The 24,001-nt window shown below is 40.8% G+C and overlaps 3 protein-coding genes across 3 annotated transcripts in view; 1 reads left to right on the top strand and 2 right to left on the bottom strand.

Annotated features, from left to right (window-relative positions):
- ARFGEF1 (ADP ribosylation factor guanine nucleotide exchange factor 1) overlaps nt 1-8,949 on the top strand; it is an 84,384-nt gene extending 75,435 nt beyond the window's left edge. Inside the window, exons 33-39 of the mRNA XM_054284640.1 lie at nt 1,908-1,977; nt 3,529-3,658; nt 4,455-4,594; nt 4,970-5,138; nt 5,624-5,762; nt 6,651-6,768; nt 7,510-8,949. Of these exons, the coding sequence (XP_054140615.1) occupies nt 1,908-1,977; nt 3,529-3,658; nt 4,455-4,594; nt 4,970-5,138; nt 5,624-5,762; nt 6,651-6,768; nt 7,510-7,674 (931 nt within the window). The 3' untranslated portion in view covers nt 7,675-8,949. The remainder of the gene's footprint in view (nt 1-1,907; nt 1,978-3,528; nt 3,659-4,454; nt 4,595-4,969; nt 5,139-5,623; nt 5,763-6,650; nt 6,769-7,509) is intronic.
- Nucleotides 1-24,001, bottom strand: part of MCMDC2 (minichromosome maintenance domain containing 2) — a 161,766-nt gene that overhangs the window by 12,338 nt on the left and 125,427 nt on the right. The window lies entirely within an intron of this gene.
- The window catches only part of CSPP1 (centrosome and spindle pole associated protein 1), a 62,997-nt gene continuing 50,606 nt past the window's right edge, over nt 11,611-24,001 (bottom strand). The window contains exons 28-32 of the mRNA XM_054284644.1: nt 21,855-21,910; nt 20,506-20,569; nt 16,999-17,114; nt 16,696-16,846; nt 11,611-12,516 (exon numbers count right to left, since the gene is read on the bottom strand). Coding sequence (XP_054140619.1) covers nt 12,263-12,516; nt 16,696-16,846; nt 16,999-17,114; nt 20,506-20,569; nt 21,855-21,910 — 641 coding nt within the window. The 3' untranslated portion in view covers nt 11,611-12,262. The remainder of the gene's footprint in view (nt 12,517-16,695; nt 16,847-16,998; nt 17,115-20,505; nt 20,570-21,854; nt 21,911-24,001) is intronic.

Below are 24,001 nucleotides of genomic sequence, written 5' to 3' on the forward strand. Positions count from 1 at the left end.
CTCCAGGCTGGACAGTGCCCATTGTCTCAGAATCTCCTTATGGGGGAGATGCTCTGGTTCCTTCTTCACCTTTGTGGCTTTTTGCTGAACTTTCTCCAGCAGGTCCACATCTCTCAAACTGGGGAGCCCAGGACTGGCCACAGTGCTGAGCAGAGGGGCAGGGTCCCCTTCCCACCTGCTGGCAGCTCTCCTCACACAGCCCAGGACAGCGTTTGCTTTCCCTGCAGCGAGGGCACCCTGCTCACTCACATCCAGCCTGGTGACCAGCAGGATCCCCAGGGCCTTCTCTGCAGGCCAGGCTGCTCCCCAGCTGGGCAGCCCCAGCACATCCTGGGATCTTTGGCCTTGCTCCCCCCCAGGTGGGGAACTTTCTTCTGCCCTCACTGAACTGCACGGGGTTCCCATCAGCCCATTCTCCAGCCTGTGGAGGTCCCTCTGGATAGCAGCATGACCCTCTGGTGTATCAGCCACTCCTCCTACTTTGTGTCATCCAGCTTCCTGAGAGTCCTCTCTGCCCCATCTGGGTGATGGACATTGTCTATTGAACTGCCCATTAAGATGGACAGATTGAACCCAGCATTGACCACTGTACCACTGGCCTCCAGCTAGATTCTGGCACCTAATCACCATCCTCTTGACTTAGCTGTTCAGTCAGTTTTCAGTCCACCTCACTCTTTGCTCATCCAGCCTATCAATTTTTGCTTATTTTAATGGTTTCTTTAATTTTTCTTTTAGTTTAATTTTTCTTTTAGTTTAATTTCTCTTCTGTTCATAAGTTTCGTTAATTTAAATTTTTTGAAGCTTCATGAGAGCGAGTCTTGGCTTTCTCGTGCTGAGAAATCCAGTGTGAGTGCCCTCTTATCTTCAAAAAATTCAAGAGTTAGAATTGGTTCCTTGCACAGATTATGGTGGTACAGCCTCTACCAGCTCATAGTGGCTCATTATCCCAATGCCTCAATTTATGTTCTTGCAGCTTTCAAGAATCAATTCAGTTCTCTATTCTGTTCTATTTGTTGCCTTATTACATGCCTCAAGTTTTTATCTTATTTGTCTTTTTAGTTATCCAGTATTCAGTTTTCTGGAGATCAGTGGTACATTCACTTAGGAAGCTTAACTTGGTGCAAAAACTCTCCCTTAGGAAATGCAGACACAAATGTCCAATGTGTGTTACCTCACACAGATGGAGACTAAAGAGTTTGAGACCATGACAATGACAAGTAACTCCAATCTTACTTTGCAGCAGTGAATTGGATAGAACAAGAAACAATGGGACAACTTAGGTTATTTAATCCAATTTCCCTCAATTCTTGGCAGGCACAGACAGTATCAGTAAGTTACAATTACTGTAGACATTTTTTTAATGCTAAGGTTAAGATCCTCAAGACAGTCATGTCCTATAGGAAACCAGCAGGGAAGAGATCAGAAGTATTGTCAGTGATTTGATACCTCATAACAGCAATGAATCCTGAGTGGAAGTGGTGAATTTTTAATTGGAAATAGAAACATAATCCTGGAGTATACCCCAGACAGAGAATGCAAAACGTCTCAAATGTTAATGAGGCTTCTTCTGGAGTAGATTCATTCTTTATTCTAGATCAAGTTTAAGGCAGTGTGGGAGAAGAGGCTCACTAATGGCACTAAAACTCTGCATCAAAACAAATATAGTATTTCTGAGAAAAGCTAATCCACCTCAGTATAGTCTACTTGTCCATCCAAGGTAGTTGGCAGAAATGGTGAAGTTCAACAAGCACAGTACTTACACTTTTAAATGTGTGAAAAAATAAGGTGCACTTAGAATTGAAATTAATGCAAAAACCCCACATCATCCTGAAGGGGACTTTTTAGAGTGTTAGTTCTGATTTATATTTGAAACTTGGTAAATTTGGGACTGGTGTTGTGTTTTTAAGGCTGCTGACTTGGAGACCAGTTGGTGGGGAGTTCTGCTCTGGCTCTCCTTCTGATGCAAAAGAAAAACTGGTAAGCTGCTGAAATAAATAAAACAATAATTTAAGATTGCAAGAGCTCAGTGCAAATGTGTTGTGATGTAGAATAGGTGAAAATATACTTACTTTAAATACATTTCTCTGTTTTAATTTTTGTGAATTTTTTTTTCCAGCTCAAGTGCTATTTAATGTTTAAAAATGGCCAGGAATTAATTGATAAAGATGTATTTGTGTGCAGCAAAGTTGGCTTCCATGAATTGGCTGTAGGTAGTTACCTGTGTTTGTTTTAGGTAATGTCCTGTGTCTGGCAGGTTTCTCTAATACTGTATTTGTGCTTTGAGTTGTTTCATGGTTTGGGTCATGGTTTTCTTTCATTTTGATGTACTGGAAAGAAGAGAAACTGCTGAAGAGGGATAGATTGGCAGACTGACTTTTTTTGCCTCCAAATTTTCTCTTGTAATAAGACCTTAAATATCAATGTAAAGTAGAAAATTTGTATAACCATCAGATTTCTTAGTGTTGATTGAAGAAACTGGTGTGAAGTCTGGGTTTGCCTGCAAGTGACAGCTCCTGCAACTGCTTTGCTACTGATGAGAATTAGTTTAGCTTTTGGACATTCTCACAAGATTGCTGCATAAAGTTCTTTATAGATTAATGAAGCACTTGATACAAGGATAATGGTCCAGATGAGCTTTACTAAGAGAGCCTGACTCCCTCCATTTATCTTTATGAAGTGTTACCATAATTCAGCTTAAACAAAGTAAATGTTTGTGAAGGCCAGTTCTCAATATATGGGTATTGTACCTTTGTGCTGTACCATGACTCATTTATAGTGGTTTGATCTAAACATATTGGCTATATTTTTGATCCATTTATGTCAAATATAATAGCATGCATAAATGTCTTAGTTTTGAGTAAATTGAAAGATCTTTTTCCTTTGAAATAGTTTAACATTATTGTTTTTAAAAATATTTTTGTCTTCAGTGTAAAAATCAACAGAATTAACAGAACTTGTGTAATAAATTATACTAAAGGAAAAATACTTTGGCTGTCTCATTTAGTAGGATAGAATCTTTGGGCTTTGGAAAGTTTCATCTCATTTTTGTTTAGGTTGCTCAAATATGATGGAGTGTTTTGCTATCAGTAGACATGATACCTATTAAAATATATATTTTTACTTAGTAGAGATGAAAACTTTGGTTATCTGCTGATACGAGAAGCTGAGGTGTTCTTTACAGGAACCTGCCAGCAAACCTCCTACTCTTCATCTGGTAAAAGCTGTAGTAACTCTTGAGTGACAGAAGAAATGCTTGGAGGGAGTGCAAAAACCTATCTGAAAAATGCTGCTCATTGCATTTTCTGTGTACTTAAGTAGTTGTTACTTGTTAAATTTTCAGTTGTTTCTTAGTAGCTCATCTTTCTGGTACATCTTTCATGAATGCTCATAGCAAATATGACTCAAGTGAATGAAAGTGCAGTGTTGAAACAGCAAATGTCTTGAGCTCTGAAGGGCACAGCACTCTTAGCAATTACTAGAAGTTTTCTGTAAGTTAATTACTTAATTTTCCTTTTTTTTTCTTTTCAGGATACAATCTCCCAGAAGTCAGTAGATATCCATGACTCCATCCAGCCTCGACCTTCAGATGGACGCCCATTTCAGCCCAGCACAGGGGCCACGGTAGCAGAGGAAGCAACTAAAGCCAGGCCAGCAGCAAGTGTGTACTCTGCAGGGGTTTGGAGTTTTCATCTGTGCAGAGTAGTATGAACTGGATGTTTGATGTATTAGTTACAGTCCCAGCTGTGATTTCAGAAACATGATGGGAAGAAATCACGTTGTTTAAATTTTTGTCTTCTTGTAGTATGATAGAATTCTCTTTGACTCCTGTGGGTCCACATTTTTTGCCTCTTAGATTTTTAAAACAGAGCTTCAACTGCAAGCTTCTAGGCTTTTTACCCAAAGCAAAATATTAAAAATAGTAATTTCTTTTCAGTGCTGTGTGAAATTTCTTTTCTTAGGAGCAGAGATTTTTCAGTGCAAAATGCAAAAGAAGCAGTAGCTGGAAAAGAATTCTGTCTGTGATTTGAGGAGAGTTTGTCAAACCCTTATTTAAGATCCTTGTGCAGTTGTGTTTCATTGCTTAAAATGGTCATGTGTTTCATTAGTACTTGCCACAGCTGCAAACAAGCATGCTGCCAGTGCTGTGCTAAGCCTCCTGCCTGGGAGCAGCCTCTGGCTCTTGCTATTGCACTGGAGGTCCAAGTCACTCATTTTGGTGATTTTTAGGTAACACTAAACCAGGTTGATCCAATGTATCGCAGGCAACTTCAGGAAACAGTTTTTTAAGAAGTTCCAGTTGGTAACATGGTGATCTCTCCTGGTGTTAGTAATTCCAGCAGGTGGATTCCAGGTTTGCTTTACACATGTTCTTGAAGTTAAACTGTTCTTCAACATACCCTCAAAACAGCTCAGAAGAGTTCTTTAGTTAACAAGTAACTTTCTTTCCTTTAAAGAATTTCCAGAACAGAAGTTATTTGCTGCTCTTTTGATCAAGTGTGTTGTGCAGCTGGAACTCATTCAGACGATCGACAACATTGTGTTCTTCCCAGCAACTAGCAAAAAGGAGGATGCAGAGAATCTAGCAGCAGCACAAGTAAGTGGAACTGATAGGTACCTCTATTTTTAACACCTTTTCTTCCAAAGGTGTTAAGTTTCTCGAACTCCTGTAGCATCTACTAATTTATAATTTTTACATGCATTTGAGGATTTCCATTGGCCTGTTGAGATCTTGTACAGCTTCCATTACATTGCATTTGCTGTGCCAGGGCAGCACTGTAGAGAATAAAACATGTATTGGTGAAAGGGATTTGTGTATCTGGGATGTGGATACCGCCTTTAATGCAGTGTTAAGTTTAAGTACAAGTACAGATGTAAACAGGGTAGGATTGAGTTATCACAGGAGCTTGCTGAAAACAGTTGTGAATTTTTACTTAAAATCTTTTTCTTCCGGTTTCCCTTTTGTCAATAGAGAGATGCAGTAGACTTTGATGTCCATGTGGATACACAGGATCAAGGGATGTATCGTTTCCTAACATCACAGCAGCTTTTCAAACTTCTTGATTGTCTGTTGGAATCTCACAGATTTGCTAAAGCATTCAATTCAAACAATGAACAAAGAACTGCTCTCTGGAAAGCAGGTGAGTCAGTCCTCTTGAAGAACTACTTTGTGACAGTGTGGATTGACCCAAAAATAGGGCAGGAGTACTTTGATGCTAAATGTAAAAGTTGAAGCTCTGGCTCTATAAGTGTAGGATTCATAAAGGGAGGAGACCTGATCTGTGGAGGTGCAAATATCTCTGATTTCCTAAAATTTAGGTTTCACTGAGGTACAGCTGCCAAGCTGATTCTTGGCTGTAGGTGTGAGTCCCATGCTTGGAAACTGCAGGCACAAACACAGGTTTCACAGCCAGTTATAAGCTGATACTAGAAATGGGTGCCAGACACAATTATGGCACGTATAAATAGGTTGATTTTTAGCAATGCTCCATTGTAATAAATATTATGAGAAAATAATTAACTGAGGTGATTCTTCTGTCTGTGTGCAGAAGATGATTAGAAAGAGAAGTGGGGGACTGTAATAAACTGAACCAAAAATCTCAGTGGATGCTTGGAATTCCTGTAGGTTTCAAAGGCAAGTCCAAGCCCAACCTGCTGAAGCAGGAGACGAGCAGCCTGGCCTGCGGGCTGCGCATCCTGTTCCGCATGTACATGGACGAGAGCCGCACCAGCGCCTGGGAGGAGGTGCAGCAGAGGCTGCTGAAGTAAGGCCCGTGGAGCTGAGCCTCTGGTGGTATTTCTCATGTTAAAGAAAGGGGGTGGGTGGTTTAAAAGGACAGACCATCTCTGTTTGCAGTAAACTTCTGGAGCCAACACCTGTGTGTGGTGGTCACAGCTAATATTAAGAGGTTTATGTTCTGTGGGGAGTGCTGTGCCTCCAGCTACTGATGCTGTGTCTCCTTTTTGTTCCCATTGCATGCAGGGAGAACAAAGATTTTTTTTTCACCTTGTTTTGTATCATGTGGGTAGGTGGGGGCTCTTCTTTAAAAAGGAAAGCAGCTATCACCTAAACCCTGTTTTTTCTTTCACTAACCTCAGGTATTTTAGACAGCTGGCACTGTTTGTTCTCATTTTCAGAAATTGACACTGGGCTCTAGCAGCCTTGTGAGCATACAGAGGCCTTTGGCTCTTTGGTTATTGATCTGAATGTTTTTTGTTTATAAAGTTTTCAAGCAACTGTTAGAATAAGGGAGGGCTTTAAACCTCAACAGCAACACTTAAGGCTAAGACTTCAAGACTAGGAAGCAGAGCTGAAAACAGCCTGGTTACATCAACATGAGATATTCCTAAAGCCCACATAATGCTTTGTCAGATACCTCTCAAAGAGCACTTGATATGTTTCAAATACATTCACAGACAGTATAATCACGTTTTGTCAGCTTATTTATTACTGAAGTCCAAGGACTTTGGGTTTGACTTGAACAAGGTCACTGCTTTCTGTCATTAGCCAGGCTTAGAGCAGCTTTCATAAAGCAATGCTGTTCTACACCAGGGCTTTACACTGCCAGAATTTGCAAAGCCAGAGCTCTCTTTCTGCAGTAGAGCTCAGAAGGAAATGTGATTTATAATATTTTTGTGTCTTTTGTCTCCAGTGTCTGCAGCGAGGCTCTGAGCTATTTCCTCACTCTTACATCAGAAAGCCATCGGGAAGCCTGGACTAATCTTTTACTCTTATTTTTGACTAAAGTCCTGAAGATAAGTGATGAAAGGGTAAGTAACTGTTTGCAATGATGTTTGAGATGACATGTACAGGTAAGAAGTAGTTCCAGACTGGTTCATCGCACACAGTTACAGACTTGACTTTAAAAGCTCCTGCTGCTCTGTAGACGCTCTTGTGTTGAGGGAATATACATTCAAACTGCACTTGACAGATACTGACACTAATAATTCAGTGTGAAGGTGCAATGAGTGATAAAATAAAATGTGTCAGAGAAGTTTAAAGATGCTAGAATCCTTTAGAAGTGTGTGTTAAATTGTTTTTTACCCCTCTCCTGCTGAGGAAGACAATTAGTGATGATATTTTATTCAAAGAATTAACTCTTGTTTCTGCTGCCAGTGCTGCAGGTACACGTACATCTTGACCTTCTCCAAAGCAGTTCTGCTGTAAATAAATCCCTGTTTAATCTCCCTCTAAGAACACTTGGCTGAAATAATTAAGTGATGAAAAAGGCCAACTGCAAGAAAAAAGCCCATAATAGAAAAATATTTCCTCTTGGAGAATAAGCATTAGTAAGGAGCTTTGTGTAGCTGGTGAGCATCTGTCAGAGTATATCACAGCTGTCTTAACCTTATTCTAGCACTGCTAATTTCAGTTGTAAAGGTGTTTCTGCTTGTCACTTTGTGGGTTTCTCACCCTCATTTGGGAGAGTATTTAATATTCTGATTTTGCAGTGTGCTTTCTGAGGTGTACCCATGTATAACAGAGTCATTTCTTGTTTGTTTTCTCCTCAGTTCAAGGCCCATGCCTCGTTCTACTACCCTTTGCTGTGTGAAATCATGCAGTTTGACCTGATTCCTGAGCTCCGGGCTGTGCTGCGAAGGTTTTTCCTGCGGATCGGGGTGGTTTTCCAGATATCCCAACCACCAGAACAAGAGCCTGGGATAAGCAAGCATTAGCAGATAGTGATGCTCTGTTTCCAAGTTTATATTCCTCAGCTAAATAAAAGGACCAGGTAGCTGGGCCATTGTGTCTGGATCTCCATGTAAATGGTTTCTTTCTCTGGCAGTGTGTATCCAAGGGTTAACGGTACAGACGCTTCCAACTGTAATTAAGGCTTGCAGCACTCCAGTCCCTCTCTTTCCTGGCGGATTCTCTCCCATCGGTTTCTCTTGCCTGGCTGCTGCTGAGCACAGAGCCAGTTTATAGCACAGTCCCCCTTGTCAGCACGGGCTGCAGTGTCCTTTACTGTCCTAGACAGCAGCATAGCAACAGAAGTTTATGGCGGGTGTGAAAGTGAAGTGTACCCAAAGAAACATATATATGTAAAGGCTTGAGCTTCTGCGAGAAGTACAACTCAGGAGAGCTGTATTTTGAAGGATAAAATGTTTATAGTGAAAAGAAAATGGAGATTATTGTTCATGGAAAAAAATATTTAGCAACTATGTCTGATATTCTAAGATTTTTGCACACTCAGGCTGTCTGAGACATTGGTAATCATCCTTCTGTGAAAATGTACAGAGATGCAGATCTGTAATATAAACTCTTTAACACTATACAGTTCTTCCCAAATTATTTTATTTCTGTAATACTGATTTGTTGAAAGCCCATAACTCTTCCTTGTTTACCAAATGCACTAGAAGTTTGGGTTTCTTTTTTGGGTTGTGATTTTTTTTTCTTCCTTTTTTGTTATTTTTGTTTTGTTTTGTTTCATTGTAGCCCAGAAGTTATTGTTGCTGACTTTTGTCAAGAACAGCGGTAGAAATATCACGACTGACATAACTACCTGTAATATACTTGTTTTAGGGCTTTGAAATATAACGAGCCATTGAAATGATGATCCTTCAAGGACTGGAACTTGAATCACTGCAAACAAGTCTAGGTTGTGTCTGCTGTCAGATGTTTTTTGTTTGATGTAGATTTCACTCTTATGTACAGAATTTAATGTTGGATATATTCAAGTAACAAATCTGGCATGGTTTGGGGATGGTTAAATTTATTGGAAATGTATTCATACTGTGAATTGTGCTCTGATGGTTAACAGACGAGATTGTCAAGCATTCTGTATTACAATGGATGTAGAAATTTTTTTCAGATGGACAAAATGTATATGGTACAGATATGTAAAGTTTTCTATGTAAAAAAAATTCTGTACAACTTTCTGTACAATATTTGGTTCTCATCTGGCATATTCTAATCAGGTTATAGGTCAATAAAGTTTTTGAACTCTTTCATCAGTGCAATCAAAACCAGTCTAATCCACAGCTACTTGTTTTACAGTTTGCTTTGCCTCTCATGCTTTTGTTTCAAAGGAGCAAACCCCAGACCCTGGGAGCAGAAAGCTGGGTGCTCTCTGGGTGATTGGGATGCCTCTTCTCACTGTTAGAGACAAATACAGGGGGGAAAGGAGTGGTAAATTAAAAAAAAAAAAAAAAAGGGCAGGGCTGGAGGAGAATAAAAGCGCTACATGTACTGGCCAGATGGACCCCGTGGGCCCCGTAGTGCTGCACAGATAGAAGCTCAGAGCTGCACTTTGCTCTCTGGGGATTAAAACACAAGCACCAAACAGCTGCTGGATAAAGGGGGAAGGGAAGGGCTGGGATTACAGTTCTGCTGACTTGGAACACATCAGCCAGCTCAGCTGTGTCAGTGTCTTCAGTTTTGCTAGTAAGAGTGGGATTGGATTGTTCTCCAGTGTGTTCCCACAAAACTCCTGATTGGCACGGGAGAGCAGTGGGAAGAGCAAGGTGTGTGAGGGAGCCTCCTCTCCTTCAGGGCAATGTGTCTGCCACAGACATTCACAGCAGGCTCCAAAAGCAGTTCAGTGCAATAACTATTGGAAAAGCCAGAAAAGGGAATTCAATGCTGTGACCTGTGGTTCAGAGTTTGCTCACAAAGTTAATTGAGGTGGAGCAAAACCAAATAGCAATTACCAGAGTCAGAAGGGGTAGAATTGAGGTTATTTGAATTAATTGTAGCTTTTCCTCTTGGGCTGTATTTTACTTGCTCAGTTTGTTGTGCTGTGTTTTAATCTTAAACTGCTGTGTTAGGCCAGACCTAAGGTCCTTGACAGTGACCAGTAATAATTTTTATGGTGAGTATAATGTGTCCCATCCTATTCATTGTCTCACTCTCCCCCATGGCTTTACTGTTCTGAGACCATTGCCAGGGTGTCCCTGACACTGCTGCCCTGAGCACTGTTTAAACAGCCCCTGTTCCCTGTGTGTCTGCCTGATTGCTTCTAATCATCTGTGTTCAAGACAGAGCAGTGAGTACAATGAATTATCTAAAACCTTGGGCAGTTGGTGTTTTGGGGCTCTTTCTGGTTTTAAACTTCACTGCTTATTGTTTTGTTGTGTACTCCTCTTTAGTAAGGACATTATTCTTTTATAGCCTGGCCTTTTCATGCCGTATTTATTGCTCATGTGGAAAAGGCCCCATAGCTGTTTAATTTTGGGTCATTGGGAGCTGAGCTTCAGTGTCATTGTAACTCTTCTGTGCCTCTCTTCAGTTCTTGCAATGCCAGAGCAGCACCAGGTGTGCCCTGGGCATTGTGTTCAGCTTGCAGCTCTCTGAACACTCACATTGTCAGAAATCTGGGGTCAGGGACAGAGAATAGGTTCTCCCTTAGTGATGTCAGCATCCATCAGGGCTGGGACTGCAGATAGATTTATTTTGCAGGTGAGGCTGTCAAGATAAAAGGTTAGGGAGGCAGAAGGGCCCTGCCAAAAGCTGAACTTTGGAGAGGCAGAGAGCACTGAAGAAAGATTTGAAAAGGGAAGATGCAAAGGATTCGGTGCCTTGAGTAGTGCCCAAGGGAGGGAAGCTGCAGGAAGAGTGGAATTCATGGTGCTAAGGGCTGCTGAGCAGTGAGGTTAAAGTAATTTAGTGGTTTCAGGCCACAGCACAGGTGAAGGAAGTAATTCAGAGGGGTTGTGCCACATCCTGGCCTTGAACTAGAGGAAAGGAATGCCAGGTTCTGATGGTCTGTGGCAGTTATGAAACTTACTGCAGTGAAATGAGGGTGGCTTTGTAGGGAAACACTAAATGCTCCTCCTGGGGAAAAATCTCCAATTAAAATTAAGGAAATAATAGTTAAACTCTGTAGGCAGTTAGATGAGGAAGAGAAATTCTGCATCTAGCCTGGAGTTGGTACAGTGAATGTGTCTCCAACTTGTGAGGCAACTGGAGAGAGCCCTCAGGGCAGGTGACAAAGTATAAAAGGCATAAGGTGGGCTTTGACATGAGAGGGTGGTAAGTGTATGATTAGAAAGCATTCTCCCAAAGTTATTTCCTCAGTCTCTGGAAAGTCCAGCCTGAAGCAGCCATGCAGCCCGAGGTACCTGCTCCAGCCCACGTCAGGGATTGCCCAGTGCCCCTGCTTGAGTGGCCGTGGTTCTCCGACCCACACTGTTGAACCTTCTCACTGCTGAGCTAGAAATTCTGGGTAAGAATTACCCTGACTTGGCAAATCCTCTTTGGGAAGGAACGTGCTAAGCCCATGAAGCTCAACAGCACACAGGTTTGAAAGTACATCTGTGAGCAAACAGTGCCTGCCCTCATCATGGAACTGCTGTAGCCTTCTGATAGTTTACAAAAGCTTGAAGGTAGCAATGTAGTAAAAACAAAAGACCTTGTAAAAAGTTCTTGTTTTCATCAGTGGTTTGTTAGGATCATTTTTTCCCCTGTTGATCAGGTTTAGGTCTCTGGGTGGGAATTTCCTAACCAAAAGGAAAGTTGCAGCTTTACCCCAGCTTCACCTTGGTTGTTTAGTTCACTGAACTCCTAAAATCTTGCTCCAGTCCTTCTTGCTAAAGCTCTGTGCTCTTAGTGAAAAGATTTTCCATGTTTCCATGTGTTTTTATTTCTTTGGAGACAGCCTTAACACTCCAGTTTGTTCATGAGTAAATAAAAGCTGAAGCAAATCATAAATTAAGAAAATGGAAGTCGGCTTTCACAGTTTTTATAACAAAAATAATTTTAGTAACAAAATACTTTATTAACTCTTCAATCAGAAACATAAATATATTCAACAATATCTGTATTTTCAGCACACAACAAGTCAAGGAATGTAAGACACATTGTTAATAGTATTTTTTTTCCATGAAAGTGTTAGCTGTACTTTCATGCAGGACAGCCTTTATCCTGTATGAAAACCAAGTGTCCTTGTTCAAGTTACTCTTTGGGTAAAAACCTATTGCCCTTCTGCTCTTGGGCTGTTCTAACGCCAGAAGGTTTTGGAGTTTGACTATAAACCTAAAAAAATCTTTGATTTAATATCAAATTCACACACACCACACTGTTTCTGAGGCTGAAACTTAAGTTGTACAAAAAGTGCAAAAGCTGCCGAGCTATTCCTCTACGTCCCACGTCACGGAACAGAAAACATCCCTGCGCTCCACCTCCGTTCCACTGCAGCGGCTGATCCTTTATTATTGCTATTTGCAGTGACACACACAGCTCCACTCCGCACACGGGGAGAGCTCTCCCTCCCTGCGGCATTCCCGGCGGGCCCGAGCGCTCCCTCCCGGCGCTTCCCGGGCGGAGTCAGCCGTGCGCGGTGGAGAGGCCGTGCCAGCCCGTGGGGAGCGCGCTCTGCGGGGACAGCGGCCCTGTGCCCTGCGGGGACAGCGGCCCTGTGCCCTGCGGGGACAGCTGCCCTGCCCCCGGCTGCTCCGCCAGCAGCCGCCGCAGCGTGGCCGACGTGCCCGGCCGCAGCCAGGGCTCGGTGTCGGTGGAGCTGGCCTGGGACTGGGCGCGCCTCAGCAGGTCATCCACATCCCCTAAGGAAATGTCATCACCTGGGAGAGGAGAGCAACACGGCTGTTAGACCGGACAACACGACACGGGGCAGGCTTGGCTGCAATCAGTGCAGCAATAATGATTTAAAATTATATATATAATAATGCTTTAAAATGACGTCTCTACTTGTCACACGTGTGCTGATGTTCTGGGGAATTGGGCCTCAACAGCTCCTCCCCAGCAGCTCAGTGAGGGGATGAGGATACAGGCAGAGGTGGGTGGGCTCGGCAGAGGGTTCTTGCTTTCCAAAAAACTTCTATTTAGGGAGAATCTAATCTGTCAGTGCCTGTATGCATAAAGATGCATGTGAAATAAGGCCATTCAATTAGAATGGCCTGACTGAACCTTGTAAAAATGTAGGGGGATAGAATATAAGTAAATAAAGGTAGTATAGAAAGTAATCTTAACCCCTTAAGAGTTGCAGCTGGGTTCATTATTAAAGATTAGGAGCAGGCCTGATGTTAACAGGCTGCAGCTGTAGCCAATAAGAAGAGTGTTATAAAAGAGTGGATTGGGTGGGTGAGGGATCTGGAGTCAGTTGCTGCTGTGAGGACAAGGAAGAGTCAGTGCCTAGAAGAGATGCCTACAAGAAACATCAAGGAGGTGTGAAACTCTGGCAATATGGAACCCTTGCAATGTAATGACAACAGAACTCTTTCAATATAATAACACATTTAAGCAGTCTCCTGCTGAGGAAGAATTGTTTTAACTTGGTTTAACAGTACAAATGCAAGTGAGCCTGTGCATCACAGCCCAGAACCTCAGGGAATGTCATGCTGAAAGTGACTAAATTGGGATCTTCCAGCTACAAAACAAGCCCCACCTAACAAACACCAGAACTGCCTTGCCTATGAACTTGGGGTTGTTATCACTCTGAACTCTACTGATACTTGTTTCAATTCTGTCAGCAATTATACATACATCTAATACCTTAAACAAGGTATTTGTTGTTTCATAATCCAACCTTGTTGGATTATCAAACAACATACTTATACTAACATTTTTACTATATATGAAAGGGTATAAAGATATAAGTTCCTCTGTACTGTTCATTTTTTTGCTTCACAGCATCTAATTTTTTACATACTTAAAAAATTATGCAAATCCTCTCTATCTATAACAACTGAAAAATGCAATGTTTTCCTCTTAAAACTGAATCATGTCAATGAAGAGGTTCTGGTTTCTTGGTGATAAAGGTGGGCAGAAACATGTTTGAAGACTGTGGAGTAGGAAAAAAAATCAACATTTTTGCAGAAACATCCTAATTCAAGCAAAACAATGCAATTTAAGTATTCAGATGATTTTACAAATTTCAGGGTTTTATTTTGCAAAAATGATGACTTTTAAAAATGGGATTTTAAACTAAAGCTTCTGTGAAGATTCTCATTAAAAACTGAAAGTTGATGGTTTAAGCCTGGGTGTGAGAGCCCAAGGCCGGGAGAAGCAGCAGGCAGGTGTGCAGGGGTGAAAGGAAGGACAGAACTGCACACCCCCACATCTACTGGGAGCAAGGGCTCAGTTTCCCTCTCTGTTAGGTGGGATTGCAGGTTCTAAAACAAAATGCCAAATACTTTTTGTTCCAAAAGAACTTGGCAGGAATCATTAGTTCTGTCACATCACACAGACAGTGATCTGATCATCCTCCAAGCCCTCCCAGTCTGGTTAAAACTTGTCTGCAACACTGGAAGTGAGAGCAGACCTCCCTCTCTCTGGGGCCTGCCATCTCCTGGGCTTGAAGCTGGCAGAGTGAACCTCTTTGTATCCTCAGTCCTGGGTCAGAGCAAATCTCCTGTGAATTGGAACCCACAGTTTTTTGCATTTGTAGGTTTAGAGGGGTTAACAGCACAAAGCAGGAAAAGTGATACCTAAAGAAAATAACTTTCTGTTTGCTGCTTTAAGAGATGATAAACAACTACTAAAACAAGGTTGCTTAGAGACAAACTGGGAATGTCCAGGCCAGGGGGCTGCATTTCTCCACATGTAACTACTTCTGCCTTTACAGCAAAGCCTTTAGATCTTGCAGATGCCAGAGGCAAGATCACAGTGCACATCACTGGATCAGACTCACTTGGTGCTGCTTTTAGAAAGCTCAGCAGATCAGCTGCACTGCAGAACTTCTTCATCATGAATTTCAACACTTCACACACTCCCTAGAACACTGTCCTTAATTGGGACACACATCAACACTCTGGATAATTCAGTTTGCATGTGGAGGCTGAGGGTAAGGAAAGCTTTTCCTTAGCATGAAATCCTGCTTTAGAAATGGAATGGTATCTGGATTGCTGCACAACACCAACAGCAGCACATCTTGTGTGCCCAAACCTGTGAGAATTCCCTCTTCTGTATCTGAGCCTGCTCTTGTTTATGCCCACAGGAACACACATACCTTGCCTGACAGAGACTCCATCACCCAAATATTCACCAAGTCTACACTGATGGGGATTTTTTTGGATGGGTAAAAATGGAGGAGAAGACCTGACTCCTTTTGTCTAATTTTCCAATTAAGAAAACAATACTAGGATTGCCACATCAGTCTCATAGCAGAAAGTGAACTGCTGTGAACAGAGCCTCCTTATTGAAGCAGATCAGCTCTGAATTTATCAAAGCCTGTGAATTGCCATCTCTGGTCATTTCAAGGGAAGATAACCAGGTTCCTTAGTTATACATTTGAGAGATTTGTTTTGTCTCAGCAGTGTCTTTGAGGGCAGAGGAGAAATGACAGTCCTGGCTGCTCAGAAAGCAAGAGGATGCCACAAAGGTTATTTCAGACTGTTAGGGAAAAGGAGTAAAGAATCTTGGCTTCACTCATTTGTTCTGTAACATCCCTGAGCCAAGGGGGGAACAGGAGGGAAGCAGCAGTGCAGCCTGAAGCACCACAGCTGAGCAAGAGGATCTATTGCTGCCTTTCCAAGAGGCACAAATGCCAAGGATGAGTGATGGGTCCCCATGTGCTCCAGAGAACAAGCTACATACAGACATATAAATATATATACACACATATCAGAATTATATTTATCTAAAGGCTGAAGCTCTGGAGGCTGTGACAAACAGAAGGCAAGCAAAATAAAAAGTGTAGTGCATATGACATGAGGTGAAATTATAAAAGAGGTGAGATACAATAAAGATCCTGAAGTAGTAGTAGTTCACATAGCAAATATATCTGGGTGGAGTAAGATTAGTAAAGATTTTATTTAGATTATAGAAGAAAATTAGTATGAATTGTGTTTATTTTTAGTGACTTAAAACCACAGTGAGATGGTTAAAACAAACAAAAAAAGAAGGATGAAGTGCTTGTAAGAGTACCCATAGCAACAGAATCAAAAATACTGCCAGCATCTGTACTCTCTCTAAGTTTATAAAAAGGATACTGATACTGTAATTGCCTAGACAGCATAGCAACTACCTCCCAAAAAAAAAGGGAGATTTCAGACTCATATGAAAGAATCATTAGCACAAAGTGTATGAACTGGGTCTCGATCCATGTGAGAAATGAAAGGCCATTAATGGTTGCCATGATTGGCACTTCATACACAAAGGGATCTAGATCAGGCAGCCACCATTTGGAGATGCTCCAAGACAACTCCCAGCACCTGATGTAAGAAACTTGGAATGAATTCAAGTTTGTGCGCAGTGGAAGAGGTATCAGTATCAAATACTCACATACTCAAATACTGAATGATCATTCATATTAACAAACCACTAGAAAATCAAATTAACTACAAACTGAAGTACTTCATCATACACAGCTCTCTGGCATATCTTCATGCTGGTTGGAGCACAGACATCTGACTCCCAGGAATGCCAACAGACTCACGCAGGCACCTCATCATCATTCACCACTCGGGTGGTTTATTTCTTCCCACTGCCATTGCAGCTGTGCAGCTGGATATCCCCATCCTGCTGCCCACACTGCAGTGCTGCTCACAGGACAAGCAGGAGTGGCTACCAGACAGGAATATGAGAATCTTTTCCTACTCTCCTCCTCTAAACTTAGTCTGGAGCAGTTGTGTTGAGGCGTGCTGGGGAAGCCCTTGTACCAGCTACAGAGCTCCACAGATAACCCCTGTGTTTGATCTGGTTGCTCACTGTTCTGCTACATGAAGCCTATTATTATTTGTTCCTTTAATTATTGTAATTACTCAGTGTTCACTGCATCATCTGTGCTACAGGGAGCATACCCAAGGAAGGAGATTTCTGCTGGAGCTCAGTCAGTCTGTGCAGTCGCTCCTCGTTCCTGCCTTTCCCCTGCTCCCCGTCGAGGCTGAAGTTGGAGTGCAAGGAGAAGCTGTCAGGCTGCAGCAACGGGGTCTGTCCTGCTGGAACTTCCTCCTGCAGGGAACCCAAAAATGCACACATCCTTCAGTTCAACAGCACCCTTTTTAAAAGGGTAAATACCTGCATGTGTGCTCCCTCAGGAGCCATGACATGGAGTCACTGTGGAAGCACAGGGACTGGCTGACATTGCATCTGGCAGTTCTTACATGTCCAGCACTCTCCACAGCTCTCTGCTTCAGTCTTCTCCTCTCCCTCGCAGAAAGTGGATGCTGTGGCAATAAATTCACTTCTTCTAAGGCAGAAAACATTTCCCCATTAGCACCTGGAAAAACAGGTGAAATAATTTTCAAAGAAATTGAAATACCAGAGAGTGCTCCAACCTGTTTATGTTTAGAAACAAGCCAGTATGTTGTACGTGACTCCATCACAGGAGTGTATTCATTACAAATCTTGTTTCTACCCAGACCTTTAAAGCAAATGAGTACTCAAATGAGCACAGCACCTCTCCTTGAAAGAGAGAACACCTGGAAAATCAGAGTCATAAATAAATATGCTACATGACATATATAATAACATTACATGCACTGTGTTACATGGAATATGATAAAAAAATCTATGCCTTAATCACACATCCTTGGTCATACCTCTGCCTTTTTATGTAACAAAATGTTACATTTTTCTAACAGAAAATGTATTCTTCTGTTCATACAAGAATAAATAACTACACTTTTTGATCATACTTGTATCACATCACAGTGGGAGGAGTTTAATCTTTTTTTATAATACACATGACCCCTAAGGGGGTCACACTTGTCTATTTCCCCCTCTGTTGCTCTGTTAACTCACACACAAACTGTTTCAAAACAAGTGCTCCTGTTTTTTCCTCCAGGAGAGTACCCCCAGCCTGGGGCTGGCTGCTGGCTTTGCTGCTGCTTGGTGCAGACAGTGGGCTGTTTCCTACTGCAACCCCCCTGGCATCCTCAGGAACAGAGCCCCAGGAAAAGGAAGGACTCTGCTCAACTCCACTGCCACCAACTACTCTTTGTGACAACAAAGTCATGGTTTGGGAAAGTGGTTAGTCCAGTATATCACATAAAATTTAAAAAAAAAACTAAAGGACAAATGTGTGCCAATTCTAAACATAAGAATTAAATAGTTCTTTTGACTGAAAATTGACATAGGTTTGAAAAATAAATTTGATTGATATCAAACGAGTTCAGAATAATAAAAAGAGGTCTTTTTAAAAATTCTTTTATATTGTCAGTTGTTTTTTTCCCTAAAAATACATTTTTTATTCTCCTCTCATCTTTTCTCCTCCCCAGTTTCACCAACAGTACTCATGCTCTTATCACTAATGTTTCAAGTAAAAAAATCAAAGTATAATTTTGAAATGGTGTAAGGCTAACAAATCATGTATCAGAATTCCAGCTACAAGACTAGCTGAACTTCACTATATTCAAAACAGTGCTATTACTTGGAATATAAAAAAAATGGTTTAACAGTGTGAATTTGTCATAACAAAGGGCAAGCTTAAGAATTTATTTGTACCATTAGTGTATCATCAGTATCAGATGCTACCTGTTCCTGTAAGCATCCATCAGTCAGATCCTGCTGCACAGAGATGCTTTTAAATCATTGCATTAACACTAATGGATTCTAGGGTTTTCAATGAGGCAAAAAAAGGAAACATGAAACTAATTTATTTCTAACTGCCTCAAATTTCAGAGCCCTAGGAGATAAACTCATATGTAATGCTGACATAACAGATGTCAAAATTGAGTTGGATTTTAAACCCAACCAAAACAAAACCTCAAGCAAAACAGAGGGAAGTGTTGCACTGCTCTTAGGAAATGGCAAATACTGTTACCATAACCCCCTGTATTTCACCAAAGACCCTCAGACAATGTGAGCAGCACAATTCACAGAGAAGGCAGCCCACAGAGAGAATAACAGTTTTTATTTTTCATTTCAGGGATGGAAGTCACCAGATTAATATTCAGAATTTTAGCATCTATTTCTAAAGCCCAAACAATGCAAAGGATAACACATTTTTAATTGATGCATACAGCTCACTATTGAAGAACATGGTTTGCATGAGCCATAAATGATCTGGGGGAAAAGGAAAAAAGGGAGGAGGAATAAAAAATATGTTAGGTTAACTCAAACACCTCATTAAACTGCAAGTATCAGGTGGATGGGAAGAAGAAGGGAAAGGGTTAGAGGACTATAAATACCATGAACCTTAGGAAATAACCAAGAACACTCCATTACAGAGCTGGCAGCCTCCCAGCAGATGAAAGGACACAGCTCACAGAAGGCACAGGTTGGATATTTATCCACACAATACTGCTGATGGTGAACAGGGATTCAAAAATGCTAATTCCAGTTGGTGAAAAACAACCTGTGAAAGGCTTATGAAATGCAATCAGCTACAGCTCACTGGAAGCTGGAAGAGCGCTGCATGTGTGCCCTGCATCTTGTGTTCCTCTCCATGAGCCTGTCCTGGCTGAGATGGGATATTTGGCTCCAGCCTGGACTGGTGGGCTCTGCTGAGGCATCCTTTCACCACTGGGCTGCACTAACACACAGTAAGTAATGCTTAACCTGAGAAGGAAGGTATTGCAGGGAGAACCAAATGCACTGAACAAGGCTGAAAGCCTCACCCTGTGCCACGTTCTACCCTGTACTCCAGGACTTGTACATTAACAGAATGGGCTCGAATACACTTCAAATGAAAAATTCTGCTTTTAACCAAAGCCAGAGATAATAATAATCAGTTTACAAAAACACTGCTTCATTAAAAAGGACCTGCTTGACTCTACTGCATCTCCCCTACAGCAAAGAATAAAAGCCTTGCAAGATGATTTCCCATAGATGACTGTAAGAAATTTCAAGATACTGAAATGCCTGCTAATGGAAAATAACATATAAAGGCCTGAGCTGGTTGGGTTTTTCTAGTAACTGGAAATAAAAGAGCCCGTTTACATCACCCATATAAAGGCTGAATGGAGAGACATTACATGAGGCAGTCTATACAAAAATCTTTAGAAAACTAAAAATCTTCTGCTTCAGATGATGAATAAGTGACAATGTCTGTGAGTGTAATGTCGCAAGTGAAATGAAATAAAATATGAGCAGCAGAAAAGTGACTAATTTAGCATGAATTGCTATTTTATACCCATATAATCATACTTAAAATCAAGCATGCTTGTAAATCAAAAGAATAACCATAAAAAGAATTGCTGACTGTCTAAGACTTTTGTATTTCACTGTGGACAGACTGCAATTGTAAGCTGTGATTGTCAATAAATTATTTGCAGCAGAACAATAGAAAGGCATTGCCTGTGCTACCATTGTAACACATTTCCTGAATAAATATTGGCTTTTCCTTATCCAAAGCTGCGAAGATGTCAAAAAAAGCCTCTTGAAAGCCTCCCAGAGCAAGATGCTTTCTCATCAAAAGATGCAAGGTGGTAAAGGGCAACTGAGCACCATCATTAAATTTAGGTGTCATTACACAAATTTGTTGCAGTAAAATTTCATAAATCTCTGCATTTTAATTTGGAGACATAACTTCCTAATACTTCAAACCAATCACCATAGCTACAACACTGCAATTTTTAAAACAATAATAATCATTTTAGAGACACAGCTTTAGACTGAACCATGTGTCTGTACACCCACAGATTGGTTAAGGGAAGGCAGAAACTCACCAATAAAAGCACTATCCGATTCCAACAGGGAATTTTTCTGGAATTCATTAGATTTGTTCCTGAACTACAAAAGAAAAAGAGAAAAAATGGAAATTCAGAGGCTTTAATACATTTCTAGGGCCAAATGATAATTAATGTAAATTAATTGCTAAACTTCTGCAAAGCAAAGAGCAGCTCTACAGTGTTAATGTTCTACTAACCCTGACTTTGTGGTTCTAAAAACCCAATACATTTTTAAAGAATTCATATTCTTTTTAAGCATTAGGGTTTGGTTTTTTTTCCTTTTCAGTATAAATCCCATTTGCTGAAATTGCCTACACATGACAGCTGTTGTGGTAATTTGTGTAACACAGACATTTCCATCAAGAAATTGCTCTGTGTCATTCTGTGTAAGGTTCAGAACAGTCAGTGCTCAAAGTGAGCTTTGCACTTAAGGTTTGCATGAAGTATTGACCAAATGAAGAATGATTTCTTATGTTTAACTTATCCCACCACATACAATCTTTGACATTAAAGCATTAAAATAACAAATTTCTATATCATAATAGCAAGCACTAAGACAAATACTCATAGCTCACATCATAGTTGCAACCATGTATTACAGAAATCCTACTGAGGAATAATTTATGTTGAAAACCACTCTAAAATCAAAGCAGTAGAAACTATCAGAGGAAACAGAACAAGAGAAAACAAATCTTTTACTGTAAAGCATTGCTCTGAATGATAATTTCAGGCATTAAATTACAACTATAAAGTGCATTAATCTGATTATTTTTTTAAATAAAAACTGTTTCATTTCTGCATTTAGTTACAGTATTATCCTCAAGGTTAACGTCTTTGCTGTTGCACAATCTCCTGTTTTTCACTGCTTCACATTCCCATGAAATAGAACTGAACTCTGTTATTCAGTATTTGGGGTTAGTGCAGGATAATTCTAATTTGATAGCACTTTATTTTGCTCTTTTCACCAAGTCAGAAAATAAACATTCCATCTGAGAACAGATCCAATTCTTGACTGGCAAATGCATTACTTAAACCACCTGAATTCAGAGCAACTGCTTCTGCTTGGCTTTTTCTACTAATTCTCACCCCCAGCAGCAATCTAACATCATATGGAATATAAAATAAGCACCAATGAATATGAAGGGAAGAGAGTTAAAGAATCAGGCCATCTCTATAAGCAACTTGTATGTCAAGTTTAAAGAAGCTGTTGTGGAAGGTGTGGACTAGAAAAAGAAGTAAATTAGTTTGCTGTCTTGTTAACGGTCACTCCTTTCTCCAAATCAGTGAAAGACACAATATTTCTCACACTTGAAAAAGTAATATAATAAAAAACCTTTTATTCTTACCAGGCCCATGGTTTGTGGGTAGCTGTCCAAAGCAGGATCTTCTTGATCATCAAAAGCTACATAGACAAGAGACAAAATGACAGGGTTGACATAAAAATAGTTAATAACAAAACATATTTTATCAGCTTATTATTGCAAAAAATGAAGATCAGTATGCATTACATCTTTAAATATACATAAATTGTGCTGAAGGAATGGGTTTTTAAAATGTTTGAATGCCATAATTATTCCAGTTTCCTTATGTAAATTTAAGTAGAATCAGAGAAATCAAACAGAAATCTGCAGTCTGTTACTTCTAATCTGTGTTTTGGCTCCTGGCAGGGAATAACAACCACAGCAGGGACTGCAGAAAGCCCCAAGAGCAAATGTACATTCAACATGCTAAGCACACCACACTTCCAGCCTTCAAAGGGAAGTTGATCCTGACAGAGATCATTTCACAGAGCAAAGTGATAAGAATATATGTGCTTTTATCTCAGGATAAAAATCTCAGTTCTGGAGAGCACAGAGAACCATCCTGAAAGTTATGTTACCAATGACCCAATGCATGCTGGAAATGCAAAGAAGCAGAACTGAAGTTACCTTTCTTATTTAGTTTAAATTTTCAAATAAATTATTTTATTGGATTGGTTTTGAGGCAGAGATGCAAGAAACAGCCCCTTACTCAGTGTGTAGCTGTCCTTCTGTGCAGCACCAGAGCACTGTCAGTCCTCCTGCCCCGAGTCCCAGCCCACCCCTGTCACACTGCTCCAGGGTGCAGCACCCAGCAAAGCAACACCAAACCTGCTCCTGGGGCTTTCCCTCACATCCCCCAGGATAACAATCATCCACAAGTCTGCAAACACTGCCTCCTTTATGGGGACACAGCTAAAATTTAAAATCTTGGCATATTTAAAACACTGATTTCTTAGTTTATAGTTTCATTAACAGTCAACATATTCCTCTTTCATATAAAGAAAAAAACAAACATATCAGAGGGAAAACTGTGTAAAAAGCATGTAAGGCAAAGAACACTTACACACAGTGTGGGAAAGAAGGTATGCCTTTGCCACAACAGCCCATAACTCATTATTTCACCCACAGTATAAAAGTACATACTGCTTTAATTCATCTTCTTTCTGCCTTAAATCAGACAATAAAACCACTCATCTATTTTCAGCAAGAGGAAGGTGATGAATTTGTCTCTGAGGAACATAAACTGAAAACAGAGAGATGGCAACTAATTCTCTTGCTAGGTACTCAGTGACAGACTATAAAGTTAAATTATGTTGTTAAGCAGTAGGAGAGAGAAAAAGCTGTTCAAGGAGCCTCTAGAAGCATCAGTAGAAAATACTTATAAAAATCAGCTGCCTGTCTATCAACTAATCTAACATGAAGAGGCCTTTCCTTGGATGTCATCATGGAAGCCTACATTATCCATTAGCAGAAGTCTCAATGACTCCATGTGCTTGAAATTAATGGAAAAGGCAAATTTGCTTTTTAGATGGTGGAGGTTTCTCTGCAGAAAACATTAACTGAAAACTTTCTCAGACTGGTCTATTAAAAATTATTCTAATGGCAGAAAACCAGAACCAAGCTCCAGAGAGATCTCAGCTGAAGCCAGTGAATTATTTTTCAGCATTTCAGTCAATCTCATAAAGAGGAAGGCTGAAGTCAAGCCTATACATTCCATTTAGGCATTAAAAAATACTCACAACCATATAATTAACACAGCATGTGACACAGATGTGCTTATTTGCAAGTGTGATGTTCTATTATCCAATATGGCCCACATTGCTTGAACAGCAGCTCATCTGTCCAAGACAGAACAGGGACCATCTTTAACATCCAGCAGGATACTGAACAAAACACAGCTGTCACCCTTCACATCTTGCTATCAATGCTGTTCATCTCACAGGTCTGGCACCAGCTCAAAGCCTCAAAGCACCAGTGACCAGAAGAGGCATTCAGTTTTTCCAAAGCAGTATGCAAAAATGTAAATATTTTCCTTCCACGTGTGCTTGGTTTTATTTAATGCCCAACTTTCACCTAAGGCCAGTAAAGTCTGAGGAGCAATTCCATGGGTGACTGTGGCAAGGTGGGGGTTGTGGGAAGATGCCAGGGGACACCCTCAGCTGGGCACAGCTGCTGCAGGGCACAGTAGGGAA

This window comes from Melozone crissalis, unplaced genomic scaffold, assembly GCF_028551555.1.
Source record: "Melozone crissalis strain CALT ecotype California unplaced genomic scaffold, PUWL_Pcris_2 ptg000042l_1, whole genome shotgun sequence".
NCBI lineage: Eukaryota > Metazoa > Chordata > Aves > Passeriformes > Passerellidae > Melozone > Melozone crissalis.